Source organism: Centroberyx affinis, unplaced genomic scaffold (assembly GCF_046629955.1).
Source record: "Centroberyx affinis isolate AG114_WGS23_722 - 3 ecotype Tasmania unplaced genomic scaffold, CSIRO-AGI_Caff_v1 ptg010201l_1, whole genome shotgun sequence".
NCBI lineage: Eukaryota > Metazoa > Chordata > Actinopteri > Beryciformes > Berycidae > Centroberyx > Centroberyx affinis.
Window position 1 is genome coordinate 1476 of NW_027284764.1, and position 17981 is coordinate 19456.

Consider the following 17981-nt stretch of genomic DNA (forward strand, 5'->3'; position numbering starts at 1 on the left):
GAATCTGGCCTGGGACCTTTGCTGCATGTCATCCCTCTCTTCCCCCTTTCCTGTATCTCTCCACTGTACTCTCCAATAAAGCAAAAATGGCTTAATTAATAATATTAAAAAAATACAGAGAGACTGGAAGGCTGTATCTCTTGGTGTCTCTTTTGGACATGTAGACGTACATTGTGAAAAACTATTCACCTTAACATTCTGTTTACAGCTGCAGATAACATGTACAGAACATGCAGATTTGGATATGAACATAACTAGCTGTTCTCCTTATCAAAAGGCCATGTTATCAAAAACTCAATTATTGTCTGTCTTTACTAGAACTAATGATATGTATAAAACATTTATGTTTCCAGAAGTCAAGTCCACAGGCAGAGAGCAGAGTCTCCAGTATCCAGCTGTCTGTCTATGAAGAGTGACCGGTCTATGGGTCATCCTCCAAACTTCAGTAATGAACCTGGACCATCAGATACAAGGTAAGAGGACTGCTTAGACTGTAAGCCTACCTGATGGAATATAATTAAATGAGTATGAAGACAAAATGCTGATCTGTCAGTTAGTTTTGTTTGCCTTTACTGTTACATTACACACTATGAGAGGATTGTATTCTTGAAGCAAAACTAGTTGTGAAGATATCCAGGAAAGACACTGGACACTGCTTTAAAATACAACTGTTCAGCCAACATGGATCTTCATGTGGATTATTTTAGCCAGAAATGATGGAGGCATTTTTGCAGCAAAACACCTGAGAACTTGCATGTTGGAATTTATACTCAGAGAGTATTCACACATCTGTGTCCTAAAGTTGAATTCACTAAAGATTTACTGATCAGCAAGTGAAAATCTGAATATGCGGATTACATGGATGGTGGAGAGGGAGGGGATAATATGATGGAAATAATGAGAGACAAGAAAAAGAGGAAAAACGATATAAAACACAGTAGACAAAAAGGCAATGTTATCCTATAAAGAAAAACTTAATAGTAAATAAAATATATCATATGCTGTATATACTGTATAATGCATCTATGCCCATATGGAGATGGTTATATGTACAAATTTCTACACAACTATTGAGTAATCCCACCATGGTGCACCAATTGTGCACCATTGATTGCACCTTTGTATTGAGGCAGCATGATGCTATCTGATCATCTAGATAGTAGATAGTATTGGCAAATCTTGACGTTTAATTTGCAATTATCAAGACAAAGTTTTTAGTGGAAACTTTACATGGTGTTTTCTGATGATAGCAGACAGTTATAATAATCATTTAATCATTAATTTAATTAATCATTAATTAGTATAACATCAGTTATACTAAGTACAAATACAGTATATGAATGAAAAGTTTAAAAAACTATATAAATTACACCATTATGAGGGTGTTCAAAGTAATTACAGTATAACATGAGGCAAAGGAAAATGAATTAAAAACGGATGATATGAAAGTATACTAATAATAGGAAACAAACAGTATGAAAGTAAATGAACATATATCAAATTTATAAAATTCAAAAAATATCAAACTACATGTATCGTTTATAGATATAACAAATGAGGAAAAATATTAGAAAATGAAAACAATATGAATTTACAGCATATATACAGTATTGCAGCTTCTAGGTGTAAACTTTATTTGAGAAAGCCGCCCACAGAAACACCATCATGGACATAATCAATGCTGTGCTGAATCCACAAGTCTGGACTTTCCCAGACTTGCTGACTCGTGGACTTTGCAGTGTGTTCCTGTGAAGTCCAAGAGGGGTCTGGGTCTGTCCTGTGCCAAAATTCATCAAGTCTGTAAGGGCTGTCATGTGGACTTTTGGGGCTTCCAGAGAGTCCGCCACCCTGCAGATTTTATTAGTGAGATTTCCCACAGTGCATTGCACTACGGATATGATGATAAAAGACATCAAGTGACATATAGGCCCGTCCACTTAGCACCTTTTATGTTAAGCTCTGCTCCCTTGCAAACTCGCGTATTCACGCTGAGCACTTCAGTTAACGTCAGACTACATAAAGCCAGAGTTTATGAGTCCATAATTCATTTGGATTCAGCAGCTGAATCCAGACTCACAGAATCACAGACTGAATGCAGATGAAAGCAGACTGAGCCCTCTCAGACGGTTTTACGTATTCTGACGTTGACTCAGTGTGCTCAGAGTGACTACATGAGTTTGCAACGGTGCAGGACTGCATAAAAGAGGTGAATGGGACGGGCCTTCTCCCCTCATTTGTTGCCATAGATACCACTGATGCAAAATCTGGCATCCTGGACACTTAGTGGTCTAAGGCGTGCACCATGTAAACACAACGTCCTGGGTTTGAATCCGGCTTGGGACCTTTCCCGCATGTCGTCCCCCTTTCTTCCCCCTTTCCTGTATCTCTCCACTGTACTCTCCAATAAAGCAAAAATGCATTAATTAATAATATAAAAAAAATACAGAGACACTGGAAGGCTGTATCTCTTGGTGTCTCTGTTGGACATGTAGACGTACATTGTGAAAAACTATTCACCTTAACATTCTGTTTACAGCTGCAGATAACATGTACAGAACATGCAGATTTGGATATGAACATAACTAGCTGTTCTCCTTATCAAAAGGCCATGTTATCAAAAACTCAATTATTGTCTGTCTTTACTAGAACTAATGATATGTATAAAACATTTATGTTTCCAGAAGTCAAGTCCACAGGCAGAGAGCAGAGTCTCCAGTATCCAGCTGTCTGTCTATGAAGAGTGACCGGTCTATGGGTCATCCTCCAAACTTCAGTAATGAACCTGGACCATCAGATACAAGGTAAGAGGACTGCTTAGACTGTAAGCCTACCTGATGGAATATAATTAAATGAGTATGAAGACAAAATGCTGATCTGTCAGTTAGTTTTGTTTGCCTTTACTGTTACATTACACACTATGAGAGGATTGTATTCTTGAAGCAAAACTAGTTGTGAAGATATCCAGGAAAGACACTGGACACTGCTTTAAAATACAACTGTTCAGCCAACATGGATCTTCATGTGGATTATTTTAGCCAGAAATGATGGAGCCATTTTTGCAGCAAAACACCTGAGAACTTGCATGTTGGAATTTATACTCAGAAAGTATTCACACATCTGTGTCCTAAAGTTGAATTCACTAAAGATTTACTGATAAGCAAGTGAAAATCTGAATATGTGGTTTACATGGTTGGTGGAGAGGGAGGGGATAATATGATGGAAATAATGAGAGACAAGAAAAAGAGGAAAAACTATATAAAACACAGTAGACAAAAAGGCAATGTTATCCTATAAAGAAAAACTTATAAATAGTAAATAAAATATATCACATGCTGTATATACTGTATAATGCATCTATGCCCATATGGAGATGGTTAGATGTACACTCTTCTCTTCTAATCCCACCATGGTGCACCAATTGTGCACCATTGATTGCGCCTTTATATTGAGGCAGCATGATGCCATCTGATCATCTAGATAGTATTGGCAAATCTTGACATTTAATTTACAATAAAGTTTTTAGTTGAAACTTTACATGGTGTTTTCTGATGATAGCAGACATGAGTTCTAATGAATTGTGTTCATCTCCACAGAGAGAGGAAGAGGAGTAATGGTGTTGTGAAGCAGCAGCTGTCCTGCTGTGCATTGTGTCAGGAGGACCTGAGGGATCCAGTCTCTACCAGCTGTAGACACTGGTTTTGCAGACAGTGCATCACCTCATACTGGGACCAGTCTGGTTCATCAGGAGACTCCGCCTGTCCCCAGTGTGGAGAAAGATCCAGAACAACACCTGGACTGCAGACACCCAGTCAAACGAGCACTGCACAAAGTAAGACTGGAGGTCTGTCTACTGTTGTCACCATTTGTAAAACCAAGAAACAATAGCATATTTGTTAAACACTTGCTTATTCTTTCTTCTCTTCTAGCGGACAGCGGTCTGCAGGAGGGTTTAGACGAGCATAAGATCAGTCTGAGAAGGAGATGTGAATTTGTGATAGAAGGAACTCCTGAAGCAGGAACTGGAACCCCCCTCAATAGGATCTACACAGAGCTCTACATCACAGAGGGACAGAGTGAAGGGGTTAATACTCAACATGAGGTGTGGCAGCTTGAGACAGCATCCAAGATGGAGACCCTCCATGACACTCCAATCAAGTGCCACTTCATCTTTGAACCCTTACATGACCAAGAGAGACACATCAGAGTAGTTCTGACGAAGGGCGTTGCTGGCATTGGAAAAACCTTCTCAGTGCAGAAGTTCACTCTGGACTGGGCAGAGGGCTTGGAAAATCAAGATGTCAGTCTTGTGATTCTGCTTTCATTCCGGGAGCTGACCTTGATCAAAGATGAGCGGTACAGTCTTCTCATGCTGCTCCGTGTTTTCCATCCAACATTACAGATGGTCACAGCAGAGAAGCTCGCTGTCTGTAAAGTTGTGTTCATCTTTGACGGCCTGGATGAAAGCAGACTTTTATTGGATTTCCAGAACAATGATGTTGTGTCTGATGTCACACAGACATCATCAGTAGATGTGCTGTTGACAAACCTCATCGAGGGGAATCTGCTTCCCTCAGCTCTCCTCTGGATAACTTCCCGACCAGCAGCAGCCAATCAGATCCCCCCTGCACATGTTGACAGAGTAACAGAAGTACGAGGGTTCACTGACCCCCAGAAGGAGGAGTACTTCAGGAGGAGATCCAGGAATGAGGAGCTGTCCAGTAGAATCATCTCACATATCAAGGCATCCAGGAGCCTCCACATCATGTGCCACATCCCGGTCTTCTGTTGGATCACTGCTACAGTTCTGGAGCACATGTTGACTACAGACCAGAGAGGAGAGCTGCCCAAGACCCTGACTGAGATGTACTCACACTTCCTGCTGGTTCAGACAAAGAGGAAGAAGCAGAAGTATGATGAGAGACATGAGATGAGTCAACAGGAGCTGAAGGAGACTGATAGAGAAGTTCTTCTGAAGCTGGGGAGGCTGGCGTTTGAACATCTGGAGAAAGGCAACCTCATGTTCTACCAAGAAGACCTGGAGGAATGTGGTCTGGATGTCAGAGAGGCCTTGGTGTTCTCAGGAGTGTGCACAGAGATCTTCAAACAAGAGTGTGTGCTCTTCCAGAAAATGGTCTACTGCTTTGTTCATCTGAGCATTCAGGAGTTTCTCGCTGCAGTCTACATGTTCCACTGTCATACAAACAGGGATGAGAAAGTACTGAAGACTTTCCTGAGACAAGGCTGGAGTAGTAGATTTGGCAGCAGTGACCCATCCCTAGATGTCTTCCTGTGGAGAGCCATGGAAAAAGCTCTGAAGAGTAAAAATGGCCACCTGGACCTCTTTGTCCGCTTCCTTCATGGCCTCTCACTGGAGTCCAATCAGAGTGTCATAGGAGGCCTGCTGGGTCAGACAGAGAGCAGTCCAGAGAGCGTCCAGAGAGCCATCAGCAACCTGAATAAGATGAACACCTCCGATACCTCTCCTGACAGAAGCATCAACATCTTCCATTGTTTGATGGAGATGAACGACCACTCAGTACATCAGGACATCCAACAGTTCCTTAAGTCAAAGAACAGATCAAAGAGGAAACTCTCTGAGATCCACTGCTCAGCTCTGGCCTACATGCTGCAGATGTCAGACGAGGTTCTGGATGTGTTGGACCTGAAGACGTACAACACATCAGGGGAGGGACGAAGGAGACTGATCCCAGCTGTGAGGAACTGCAGGGAGGCTCGGTTAGTAATAAATATCAACATTATACAACAGTGTAGAGCTGCCTTCACACCTGACACCATAAGAATTACAATAAAGATATTTAGTTCCTCAAACACACTAATACACACTATAAAATGTTGTTCTACATAGCAGTGATAGACAATGTTGGGCTTAACGCGTTACAAAGTAATGAGTCACTGTAATCACATTACTTTTTCCTCTAACGGAGTGAAGTATGGCATTACTGTTCCAAGAGTCGACAATATTTATCATCCCAATGAACGCAAGTAATCCTAGCATAATTGCTTTAGAGTAGAACACAAAGGCAATGTAATGAATAGTGTAACTAATTACGTTTCTCGGGAGTAAAAAGTGAAGTAATTTATTACTTTTTATGAAAAGTAAGGAGTAATGTGTAATTCATTACTTTTTTCCAGCAATGACCTCAACACTGGTGTTACATCTGTTTATTCCAGAGATTACAACTCAGTTGTGAAAATATTCTTGAATTGTTGTTGCAAATGCAGTGAGAGCAAAGTACACTTGTAGTTTCCAGTTGGCTGTTTAAAGCTATCATGTTAGTGAACACAGTTCTTCTGTTTAGCTGTAATGAATGTTGTGACTTTACAGAAAAAGTGTTGTTTTTATACTTATCTTCCTTGGGCTGAAGGGAGCTTAATACAAACCAACCAAGCAGCTTCAGGAGTTAAGAGGCTGTGGTGAAAAAGTTTAGAAAGAGGATATTTTATCACAACAGACAGCAGTATTTCCAGTGGATAGTGTGCACATTATGATTAGTATTACATTATGTGGTTGTTGTCTTTTTTTTTTAAATCTACAGGACCATCATGTAATGCCTGTGTTGTTTCTGCTTGGTCTCTGCTTATATTCTACATTGAGCACATTCTCTAATACAAATTAGTATTATTATCATTTTTAGTTGTTGTAGTATTAGTAGTATGTTGTTTCGATTAGTATACTTAGTCTCAGTTTTGCTTTGATAATCACTCATCTCACATTAAATCTGTATTCACAGACTTTCTGACTGTGGACTCTCAGACACACACTGTGAAGTCCTGGGCTCAGCTCTGAAGTCCAACCTCTCCCATCTGACAGAGCTGGACCTGAGTGACAACGAGCTGCAGGATTCAGGAGTGAAGCTGCTGTCTGCTGGACTGGAGAGTCCACACTGTACACTGGAGACTCTGAGGTCAGACAGCATTTTTTAATTATGTGCTGATATGAATATTATATTAATATTGTGGTGACACTTATTTTTTGATGAAAATATGCAGGGGCATTGCACTTTGTAGGTGTTTCAACAGACTTAAAGAAGTACTGCATGAAATAAAACAGGAGTTTAATGATATTTCTCAGCTCTTTGGACATTTTCAGAATTATATTCTTAAGTCATTTCACATTCAGATGGAATTTGAAAGACCTACCAGTGTTTTGGCTGCCATATTTTCTAAAAGTAATTTCAATAATGACTAACAAGACTAAGGGCCGTATTTAAACGATCCATGGCGCATGGTCTACAGCGCATGGCACAAGTGCATTTAGGGCGTGTCCAAATCCAAATTGCTAGTTAAACTACGCACAATGTGGGCGCAGAGTAAGGCGCAAGGCGCAAAGTGGTTGTACTAAGACCCTTAATTAATCATAGGTGTGTTTTGGGCGTAACATGAACTCAACCAATCAGAGTGTCATCTCCCATTCCCTTTAAGTGCGCTTGCACCTTGGCGCATTGCTATTTAAATTGCGGATTCGGTAAGTTGGAGAAACGAACGGTTTTCTGCTGAGGAAACGGATCTGCTCGTGCGCGATGGCAATGTGTGTGTGCGTCGGGTGAAGGTAAGATGCCTTTGCAGTTTATTTTCATGACTTTTTGTTGGGCTGTGCTTTTTACATATTTACTGTGTTGTTTTTCTTGGTTGTAGGTTGCGTTTTTAGCAATTGGCAATGTGTGATGATGGTTAAAGAGACATGTATGTTGCGCATTTGGCATTGCGTAATGTTTGGTAACAAAATACATGTCAGGAACGAAGTAAAGTGCAAATTTTTATAGTAGATGATCCTATTTTTCTGTTTTGCATGGTAACGTTGTGTGGGTGTGTGTTTGAGAGAGAGAGAGAGAGAGAGAGAGAGAGAGACGCATCATTATTCTATCTGAATAATGCGCCCTTTAAATAGCAGGAAAATACTGCGCCAGACTTTAGACCAGGTTTTTGTTGGTCAATGGCGCAATCGCTTTCCGCTGCGTCAAGATAGCAATGCGCCAACAATGCGCCTGACCACACCTCATTTTATGACCAACACACCCATGGGCGCAAAAATGGGCGCAAGTACATTTGCTATTTAAACAATGTGGGCGCTGGGCATGAAAATGACAACTGCGTTGGTCGGAAACTAGCAATGACACTTGCGCTGCACTTTGCGCCGCTTTGCGCCAGGTGTAAGGTAGGGCCCTAAGAGTCAAACAGCCGCAACGTTGAATTTTGTGGAAGCGTCTCTGCCGGGAATGGAACTCCGGTCTCCCGCTTGAGAGTCTGCAGTCTAACTCCCTGCGGGCTGAGTGACCCATAGAGCTCAACAGTGACCGCTTACTCAACAGTGACCGCTCATTCGGAGCAAAAAAAAATTATATTGGAAAATGGAAAAAAAGGCAAAAAAACCAACCTTTGCCTGTTTTTCTGTTTTCCAATTTTTTTTGCTCCGAATCAAATGTTTTATGGTCACGATTCATCTCGTAGTTGGTTGGCTTGATTCCAGGTTTAAAACTCTTTATATAAGGATTTTTCTGAAACGTCAATGGAGTGAATAAATGGGAAATTCACTTCCGGAACTGGAGCCGTTCAAAAGTGTTGAACAGAGCAACCGACCGACAACACCATCCATAGAGAACAGTGACCCCTGCTGCCTACAGTCAACATTTCATCAGAATACACATTAAAACAAAGCTTATAGCTGAAATGGTCATTTCATCATGAGGGAGTTTCAACAGGATCATGCAAATTTCTACACATTACATGTACAAATTAAAGTCAAATTAAGTCGGGGTGTGCTGCAGTAGGGGTGTGCTGCAGCCGCGGCGTCGTGATTGGACACTGACCGGTCGACGTGGCCCACACCATGAAAATTCCATGTAAATCCAATGATGATTGTCACGCAAGGCTTACTTCCTGTTGCCAGTAGGTGGCGCAATGACTGTGACTCCCAATTGGCCTGTATATGTGCTCAGGCCTGGACTCTTGTCCAGCAGATCGGACAATGTATGCTCAAGTGCACACAACTTCCTGTTGCCAGTAGGTGGCGCTATGACTATAACTGAATATTGGCATGTAGATGTGTTCAGGCTAGGGTTGCAAAGGGGTGGAAAATTTCCGGTAAATTTCCGGAAAGTTTCCGGTAAATTTCCATGGGAAGTTAAGCTGGGGAATTTTGGAAATATTCCAAATTGGAAACTTTCCATGGGAATTATGGGAATTTATGGGAATTTATGGGAATTAATGGGAATTTATGGGAATTAACTGGGAATTGAGGGTAATTTAATGGAAAGGCATCATATCCAAGCATAAATATTTGTTTTGTTATAAGCAGACATCCATCCAAAATAATTAATAAATACATAATTTATTATTATTATTATTATTTATTAATAAATAATTTGTTAAATATATTACCACATAATATCATCAAAACTTACTTCACTTTGTGCAGTCCACAGGCTCAAATGTGTGGCTCAGTAGTCTTCAATAGTAGGGTTAGCAGGTTAGTAGGGTTAGTGCCTAACCCTAGCTTCAATAGTCTTGTGCTCTGGGCTCAAAAGTGTGGTCCAGGATTCTAGAAATCATCCATGTGATGGAGGAATGCACAGTGCATGTAGGGGGCGTGGTCTCAATAGCCCTGCAGTAAGCAGTGTGCTATGTGTGCATGTGATTGAGGAATAGCATAGATATTCAACTGTACTTGCATGATATCTGGTTGTTTTAGACAGGATTATGATAAAATATATTTTCCCCAACTATATTTAAGTTCCCTATTAAGAGCATACCTTCAATTTAGTAAATTCTTGGTTTATTCCTGTTTATTCCCATAAATTCCCGTTAATTACCATAAATTCCCGTTAATTCCCGTTAATTCCCATGGAAAGTTTCCAACTTTGAAAATTCCCGGAATTTTGCAACCCTAGTTCAGGCCGGGACTCTCATCCAACGTGTGAAGTTTGGGCCAGATTTGACCATGTACAGTCGCGTTACAACCCACTTCCTGTTTTGTGTCGCCAGTAGGTGGCGCAATGACTATGACTCCTAATTGGCCTGTATATGTCCTCAGGCCTGGACTCTTGTCCAGCATGTGAAATCTGGTGCAGATCAGACAATGTAAACTCAAGTTAACACAGCTTCCTGTTTCATGGCGAAACATCGAAATTCGCCGCGCCGCCAGGGCAACACCGTTCGGCGAAAGCTCCCGATCTTCACAACTAAGCGTCATCATGGTCCTACGGCTTTTCTGACCACATTTGAGGTGGATCTGGTCAACCCGCTAGTAGTACACCACAGTATAAAACATGGCATTTCCTGTCGCCAGTAGGTGGCGCTATGACTATAACCGAATATCGGCATGTAGATGTGTTCAGGCCTGGACTCTCATCCAACGTGTGAAGTTTGGGCCAGATTTGACCATGTACAGTACAGTTAAAAGCCACTTCCAGTTTCGTGGCGAAACATGGAAATTTGACGCCTTGCCACGCCCACGCCGTGTGACGAAAACTCAAGCTTTTGATAACTTTTCATCGTCCAGGTCTTTTATACACGCTGACCAAGTTTGACGTGGATCCGATCAACTGCCTAGGAGGAGTTTGTTAAAGTATGACCCCTGCAAATGGCAAAATATGCCCAAAAATGACACAATAAATTAAAAATGGCCGACTTCCTGTTGGGTTTAGGCCAGGGCACCAAGAGACTTTTTTTTAAGTCTGGACATGATACATGTGCCTACCAAGTTTCGTCCGTCTAGCTGAAACAGAAAGGTGGGGGCTTTTGTTTTGAAATTTTGTAGGGGGCGCTATTGAGCCATTTTGCCACACCCTTGTCCAAGACCCATAAAATATAAAAAAAATTTCCAGCATGTGAAATCTGGTGCAGATCGGACAATGTACGCTCAGGTTCACACAACTTCCTGTTGCCAGTAGGTGGCGCTATGACTATAACCGAATATTGACATGTAGATGTGTTCAGGCCGGGACCGTTATCAAACCTGTGAAGTTTGGGGCAGATTTGACCATGTACAGTGGCGTTACAACCCACTTCCTGTTTCCTCTTGCCAGTAGGTGGCGCAATGACTATAACTGAATATCGGCCTGTAGATGTGTTCAGCCCTGGACCGTTATCAAACCTGTGAAGTTTGGGCCAGATTTGACCATGTACAGTTGCATTACAACCCACTTCCTGTTTCGTGTTGCCAGTAGGTGGCGCAATGCCTATGACTCCCAATTGGCCTGTAGATGTCCTCAGGCCTGGACTCTTGTCCAGCATGTGAAATCTGGTGCAGATTGGACAATGTAAACTCAAGTTAACGCAGCTTCCTGTTTCATGGCGAAACATTGAAATTCGCCGTTCCGCCAGGGCAACGCCGTTCGACGAAAACTCCCGATCTTCATAAGTAAGTGTCATCATGGTCCTACGGCTTTTCTGACCACATTTGAGGTGGATCTGGTCAACCCGCTAGGAGCAGTACACCACAGTATAAAACATGGCATTTCCTGTCGCCAATAGGTGGCGCTATGACTATAACCGAATATCGGCAAGTAGATGTGTTCAGGCCGGGACTCTCATGCAGCGTGTAAAGTTTGGTCCAGATTTGACCATGTACAGGCCAGTTACAAGCCACTTCCTGTTTCGTGGCGAAACACGGAAATTCGACGCCTAGCCACGCCCACGCCGTGTGACGAAAACTCAAGCTTTTGATAACTTTTCATCGTCCAGGTCTTTTATACACGCTGACCAAGTTTGACGTGGATCCGATCAACCGCCTATGAGGAGTTCGTTAAAGTACGACCCCTGCAAATGGCCAAAAACGTCCAAAAATGTCACAATCAATTCAAAATGGCCGACTTCCTGTTGGTTTTAGGCACATGGTACCGCCAGACTTTTTTTTAAGTCTGGACATGATACACGTGCCTACCAAGTTTCGTATGTCTAGGACAAACGTACGGCGAGGGATACTCCGTTGAAATCTTGTAGGGGGGCGCTATCGAGCTGTTTTGCCACACCTATGCGCAAGACCCATAAAATATATAATTTTTCACCACTTCTGACGCGTGTGCAAAGTTTCGCAACTTTTCAAGCACATTTAGGCCCTCAAAAGTGCGATTTTTTTGTCCGGCGAAAAATAATTCCACAAACGAAATACAATAGGGCTTCGCACGAAGTCGTGCTCGGGCCCTAATAAAAATCGTAATAATAATTCCTTCAGTTTCAATAGGGCTTCACACGATGTCGCGATGTCGTGCTCGGGCCCTAAGTAAAATGTTCTGAGGTTGAACAAATATGCACACAAGTTTTCCACCAATGAAGATATACCAGAAAACATATTTATTGCTTTTAATAAACAGCTTGATTTTTAGTTATGCATAAGTTCTGGCTAACGCAGCATCCAACTAAAATTTAGCTTTTTATCACAATTATTTCCAGAGAAACTGTCATATGAAAATATTGTCACAATAAAAAGTGGGTATTCAGGACCTTAGCTAAACTTTTACTTATTTTAATCTACTTGGGATTCAGGGCCCAAACTGATTTATTCATATATTGGTTCAAGAATGTGTTCAAGGTAAATTGACCAATTCTGAGACAAACGTAGGTGTGACAGCCTGTCTGATTTCAGATGGAATGACCCCATAAGGCCGATATTACGCTGATCCAGCGTGATCCATTGACTGGGGCATAACAATGTTGAGATACACATTTAAAACCTGAACAGATATAATTAGATTATGAAACACTGGATGGTTGCAAGCATTCAGGAACATTTTTATAGCTGCAGCTTTATTTATTTAGCTACATGCTTTATTCTTTATTCAGATTGAGAGACTGCAGCTTGTCAGAGAGCTGCTGTGCTTCTCTGGCCTCAGCTCTGAAGTCCAACCCCTCCCATCTGAGAGAGCTGGACCTGAGTGGCAACAACCTGAAGGATTCAGGAGTGAAGCTGCTGTCTGCTGGACTGGAGAGTCCACACTGTAGACTGGAGACTCTGAGGTCAGACAGCATTTTCTTTTAATTTTTCAGTTCTGTGTTGATATAAAGGTTATGACTTATTTATGAATGTTGTGGTGACAGTCAATTATAACAGGTAAGTATACTATATTGTATATTACTGTTCCTTCCTTACATTCACAATATTCACTCTTTAATCTCTATTTGTTTATTCAAGCAGCAGCATGTTGTCATTAACATTAGCAAGTGCTGGTTTTCCTTGTTGTGTTAGCCTGTCTTTTTGGCTGGACCGCAACAGTGGGGCCAGCCCTACAAACACGAATGTCTGTCACTGACTGACTGAGTGACTGAGTGACTGACTGATTGATTAAGTTACACCATTGGTCGGCCGTGGCACGTGGCACATCATAGGATCACAGAGCCAGAAGTTTAAGCTTAGTTTTCTCCGCCGTCTAGTTTCTCTGCTGAGATCAGGAGCCTGTTTCTCCCACACAGTAAGCAGGCTGACCAATATCATGCATGTAAGCTGAAGCTAAAGTCGAATCTATACAGTTATATCATATCACCATTTATGTCGATGCATATGCGCGAGCTCAGTCCACCTGAAGCCCCTCTGTTCTGTCGGGGGAGAGAGAGACACAAACAAGCATGGAGGTTTCATCACGCCGAGGGCTTATTTCCGACCTTCCCGAAGTTTCCCGGGGGCCACGGTTCCGGCCAGTGCCACTAGCTGGGCGCCGATTTGTTCCAGATGATCTGGCCGAAATTTCGGCTGGGGTCCCGACGACAATGCGCCCCCGGTGTCCGACGAACAGCGTTTTCGGCACCGACGGGTAACAGAGCACCTGGCGCTTGGATCGGCAGGATCGATGCGGGCCGTGGGCGCGGTGGAGTGGACAGCGGTGGAGAGAGAGACGGGACACGCTGGAACGATCAGTATGGATGTATGGACTATTATTCTGTATTAGCAGTCTACAGCGGATTTAGTTACACCATTGGTTGGCCGTGGCACGTGGCACACTCATACACGGTCCAGCCATATACTAGGTTTTGACCTAGTCTTGTTAAATTTGGCACCTGTTGGTGTTGAGTGTTTGGAATTGAGGTTTGATGGTTTCAAGCAGTTTTTCTATCCAGGAATATTTTATTTTATAGCTACATGCTTTATTCTTTATTCAGATTGAGACACTGCCACTTGTCAGAGAGCTGCTGTGCTTCTCTGGCCTCAGCTCTGAAGTCCAACCCCTCCCATCTGAGAGAGCTGGACCTGAGTGAGAACGACAAGCTGCAGGATTCAGGAGTGAAGCTGCTGTCTGGTGGACTGGAGAGTCCACACTGTAGACTGGAGACTCTGAGGTCAGACAGCATTTTCTTTTAATTTTTCAGTTCTGTGTTGATATAAATGTTATGACTTATTTATGGATGTTGTGGTGACAGTCAATTATAACAGGTAAGTATACTATATTGTATATTACTGTTCCTTTCAAGGTCTGCAATCATTTCCTTTCATCTCAATATTATGTTACACTCCTTCCTCAGAATGCTAGTTTAGTCCTTTCCACAGTGGTTTACCTCAATTACACCAACTCAGTTTACACAGAATTCTGTTTTCTCACAATCTAGTTTGTTCAAGTCTTTTTTTAGTAGGGAAAACTGAGATCTCAGGAAAAAAAAAAGTTCATATGAATGAAAAAATGTGCAAAATGAAGAGAAAGAAAATATATGAGGTAAAAACAAAATGAGTGCAATCAGAAGTCCAACCACCCTCTTTTACAAGGGAATGTCTAACAAGCAGGTCCCACATGATGATGATGACAATGATGAGACAACAGCTTGAATGAAGATGAGGCGGTGACTTGAATGGAGTGGCACGGCTGATCTGGGTTCCAACTGAATGGCTCTACAAAAAACCAGTCTGCACACAGATGTGCAGAGAAATGATTAAAAAGTCCATCTTAAGTGTCCATTGAGCTCTACTTTGATGTATTTCCAACTCTACAGCACTTTTAACACATTACCTCGTAACAGTAACCATATACAGTACAACAATGCAGCTCACAAGCATGAATCATGGTGCAGCACTTCATAAAAAACATCTCGTGAATGAAATGAAACTCTTATTCATCTGTGTACAGTCCAGCTTAAGATGCACCTATAAATCTGGCATTGCAGACACTCAGTTTCTGGCAAAAGGCTGTTAAAGACGAACTTGTATGAAGCTTAGCAGCATAAAAGAATGTATGTTGCACCAACATCTTGTTGCACATAGCTTGCAAACTAGGCTAACACTTAGCCATGCTGCACAGAACAGCATGTTACCCATGGTTAACAAAACTAGCTTCAATTTAGCTGCATACTGTATCTGTTGCCAATACAACGTACATTCACAATATTCACTCTTTAATCTCTACTTGTTTATTCAAGCAGCAGCATGTTGTCATTAACATTAGCAAGTGCTGGTTTTCCTTGTTGTGTTAGCCTGTCTTTTTAAATTTGGCACCCTGTTGGTGTTGAGTGTTTGGAATTGAGGTTGGATGGTTTCAAGCAGTTTTTCTCTCCAGGAATATTTTATTTTATAGCTACATGTTTTATTCTTTATTCAGATTGAGACGCTGCAGCTTGTCAGAGAGCTGCTGTGCTTCTCTGGCCTCAGCTCTGAAGTCCAACTCCTCCCATCTGAGAGAGCTGGACCTGAGTGGCAACAACCTGAAGGATTCAGGAGTGAAGCTGCTGTCTGCTGGACTGGAGAGTCCACACTGTAGACTGGAGACTCTGAGGTCAGACAGCATTTTCTTTTAATTTTTCAGTTCTGTGTTGATATAAAGGTTATGACTTATTTATGAATGTTGTGGTGACAGTCAATTATAACAGGTAAGTATACTATATTGTATATTACTGTTCCTTCCTTACATTCACAATATTCACTCTTTAATCTCTATTTGTTTATTCAAGCAGCAACATGTTGTCATTAACATTAGCAAGTGCTGGTTTTCCTTGTTGTGTTAGCCTGTCTTTTTGGCTGGACCGCAACAGTGGGGCCAGCCCTACAAACACGAATGTCTGTCACTGACTGACTGAGTGACTGAGTGACTGAGTGACTGACTGATTGATTAAGTTACACCATTGGTCGGCCGTGGCACGTGGCACATCATAGGATCACAGAGCCAGAAGTTTAAGTTTAGTTTTCTCCGCCGTCTAGTTTCTCTGCTGAGATCAGGAGCCTGTTTCTCCCACACAGTAAGCAGGCTGACCAATATCATGCATGTAAGCTGAAGCTACATCCGGTGTGGGTTCCTATGGCCCCCCACTACTACATCCATCTGCATAGGCCACGCCCATTTCCATCTACTAGATTTTCCGCCATTTTGAATTTTGTCCGAAACACTTTTTTCGCTACTCCCCCTAGGCCGTTCATCTGATTCACACGAAACTTGTGTGTGCAGAATCTTGGGATTGTCATCGTTCAAATTTACATAAAGGTTATTGATAGGTCAAATGGTTTGGCTTTTATCAACCAATAAACTTTTAACCGAAATACGCCATAACACTAAATTGCCCATAACTCATTAACCATTCATCTAATTAAGCCAAAATTTTAAACACTTGTTGAGAAGTGTTGCGTGAACACACCCCCAAAAGCATTTGGAGTTCCATCACTAGGGGGCGCTATAAATGCAAAAAGTGTATATCTCATAGTCGGCTGCATGGATTCGTACGAAATTTGGTTTGCACGATCTAGGGTCATGACTCAGTCGATGCATAAAATTTGGTATTGATTGATTAAAGTGGGCGTGGCTTATTACAACAAATCTAAATTTCTAGACATTCCACATTCCAAAATTCAAAAAATCTAAATAAATCACTCGTACGTCCTATAGAGCTGAAATTCTTTCAGCACATCCACTGAATTGTGACAAAAGTTTGCCTCACTGCAAGTTATGGTCAATTCAGAAGTCTGACACTGTATATTTTTCAAAATATGCAAAATTAATTAACATCTATATCTCCACAAGTCTTCATTCATATGCTACCAAAATTGACACACACATTCTCTAGATGGTAGATATCAAGTTTGTCAAATGGTGTTCAGATCAGTCAAACTGTGAGTCTGCAGTGATATTCAATATCTTACTGTAATTAGTACTGCATGCACATAATTTTCTATTTCGCCAAAAGTTGTTCAAACTTCACCAAAATATTTGACAATACACCCAAAACCAGCAGAATGATATGATTTTTTTCAGAATTTCATCACTAACATTTTGACTGTTTTGACTGAAGTGTTTTAAGACAAAAATACCCCAGTTTTGCACATGTGATGTCATTGCCTCAACGTGGCCAGACCTTTCAACCCATAGAGAGCAGTGCAGCAGCAGCTTTCTGGCCCATGTGATTTAGTATTGTTTTATTCCTTAATGGAGAGCACTACAATGTTTTATAAAGTGATTAGCGCTGTCAATCATAGGCTGCAGTATCACAATACTTCTCTCTTTAGTTAGGATACTTCTCCCTTTAGTTATTTTCTCCTCAGTAACCCTGTAACAGGAGTTTAGCTCAGTAGGTAAAGTGTATGCCTTTCGTGTGGAAAGTTGTGGGTTCAAATCCAGGCTTGTCCTTTCTGAAGTCATTAGTTGTCAAGAACAAGCGGTATGTGTTTTAATAGGAAGTCTGGCCGTTGTGAATAACTTCAACAATGTGGTTGCCATGAAATGATGAACATGGCAGAAGTCACGGGCCAACACAAAAGCCGGTGTTACACTGCATGTTTGATCTTCACAACATGTCAGTTTGTGTGTGTCTTCCTACCTTCTGTAATGTTTTGTCTGTCTGTCTGTCTGTCTTATCAAATTGTGCTTGGACCCCTCAATTATTAATATTGTGTTGACACTTAAAGGATAAGGCTGGTGTTGCATTGCTTACCGTCAACAAATCCTATGCAAATAACAAAATCAGCAATGATTTTGTTTTGCTAACAAATCTTGTCCATGTAGCCGGTGCCCAATGAAGCCATGTCCCAGCAGCCATAGAACTCCATTGTATTTCAAAAA

The 17981-nt window shown here is 41.6% G+C and overlaps 1 protein-coding gene across 1 annotated transcript; it reads left to right on the forward strand.

The window, feature by feature from the left end:
* Positions 1–378: 378 nt before the first annotated feature.
* On the forward strand, positions 379–14208 carry LOC139640676 (NLR family CARD domain-containing protein 3-like). The gene is made up of 7 exons (XM_071514861.1): positions 379–473; positions 2682–2801; positions 3594–3829; positions 3927–5736; positions 6753–6926; positions 12802–12975; positions 14112–14208. Exons 1-7 carry the CDS (start codon positions 406–408, stop codon positions 14206–14208), a joined length of 2679 nt encoding a protein of 892 aa, XP_071370962.1. The 5' UTR covers positions 379–405.
* The last annotated feature ends 3773 nt before the right edge of the window (positions 14209–17981 follow it).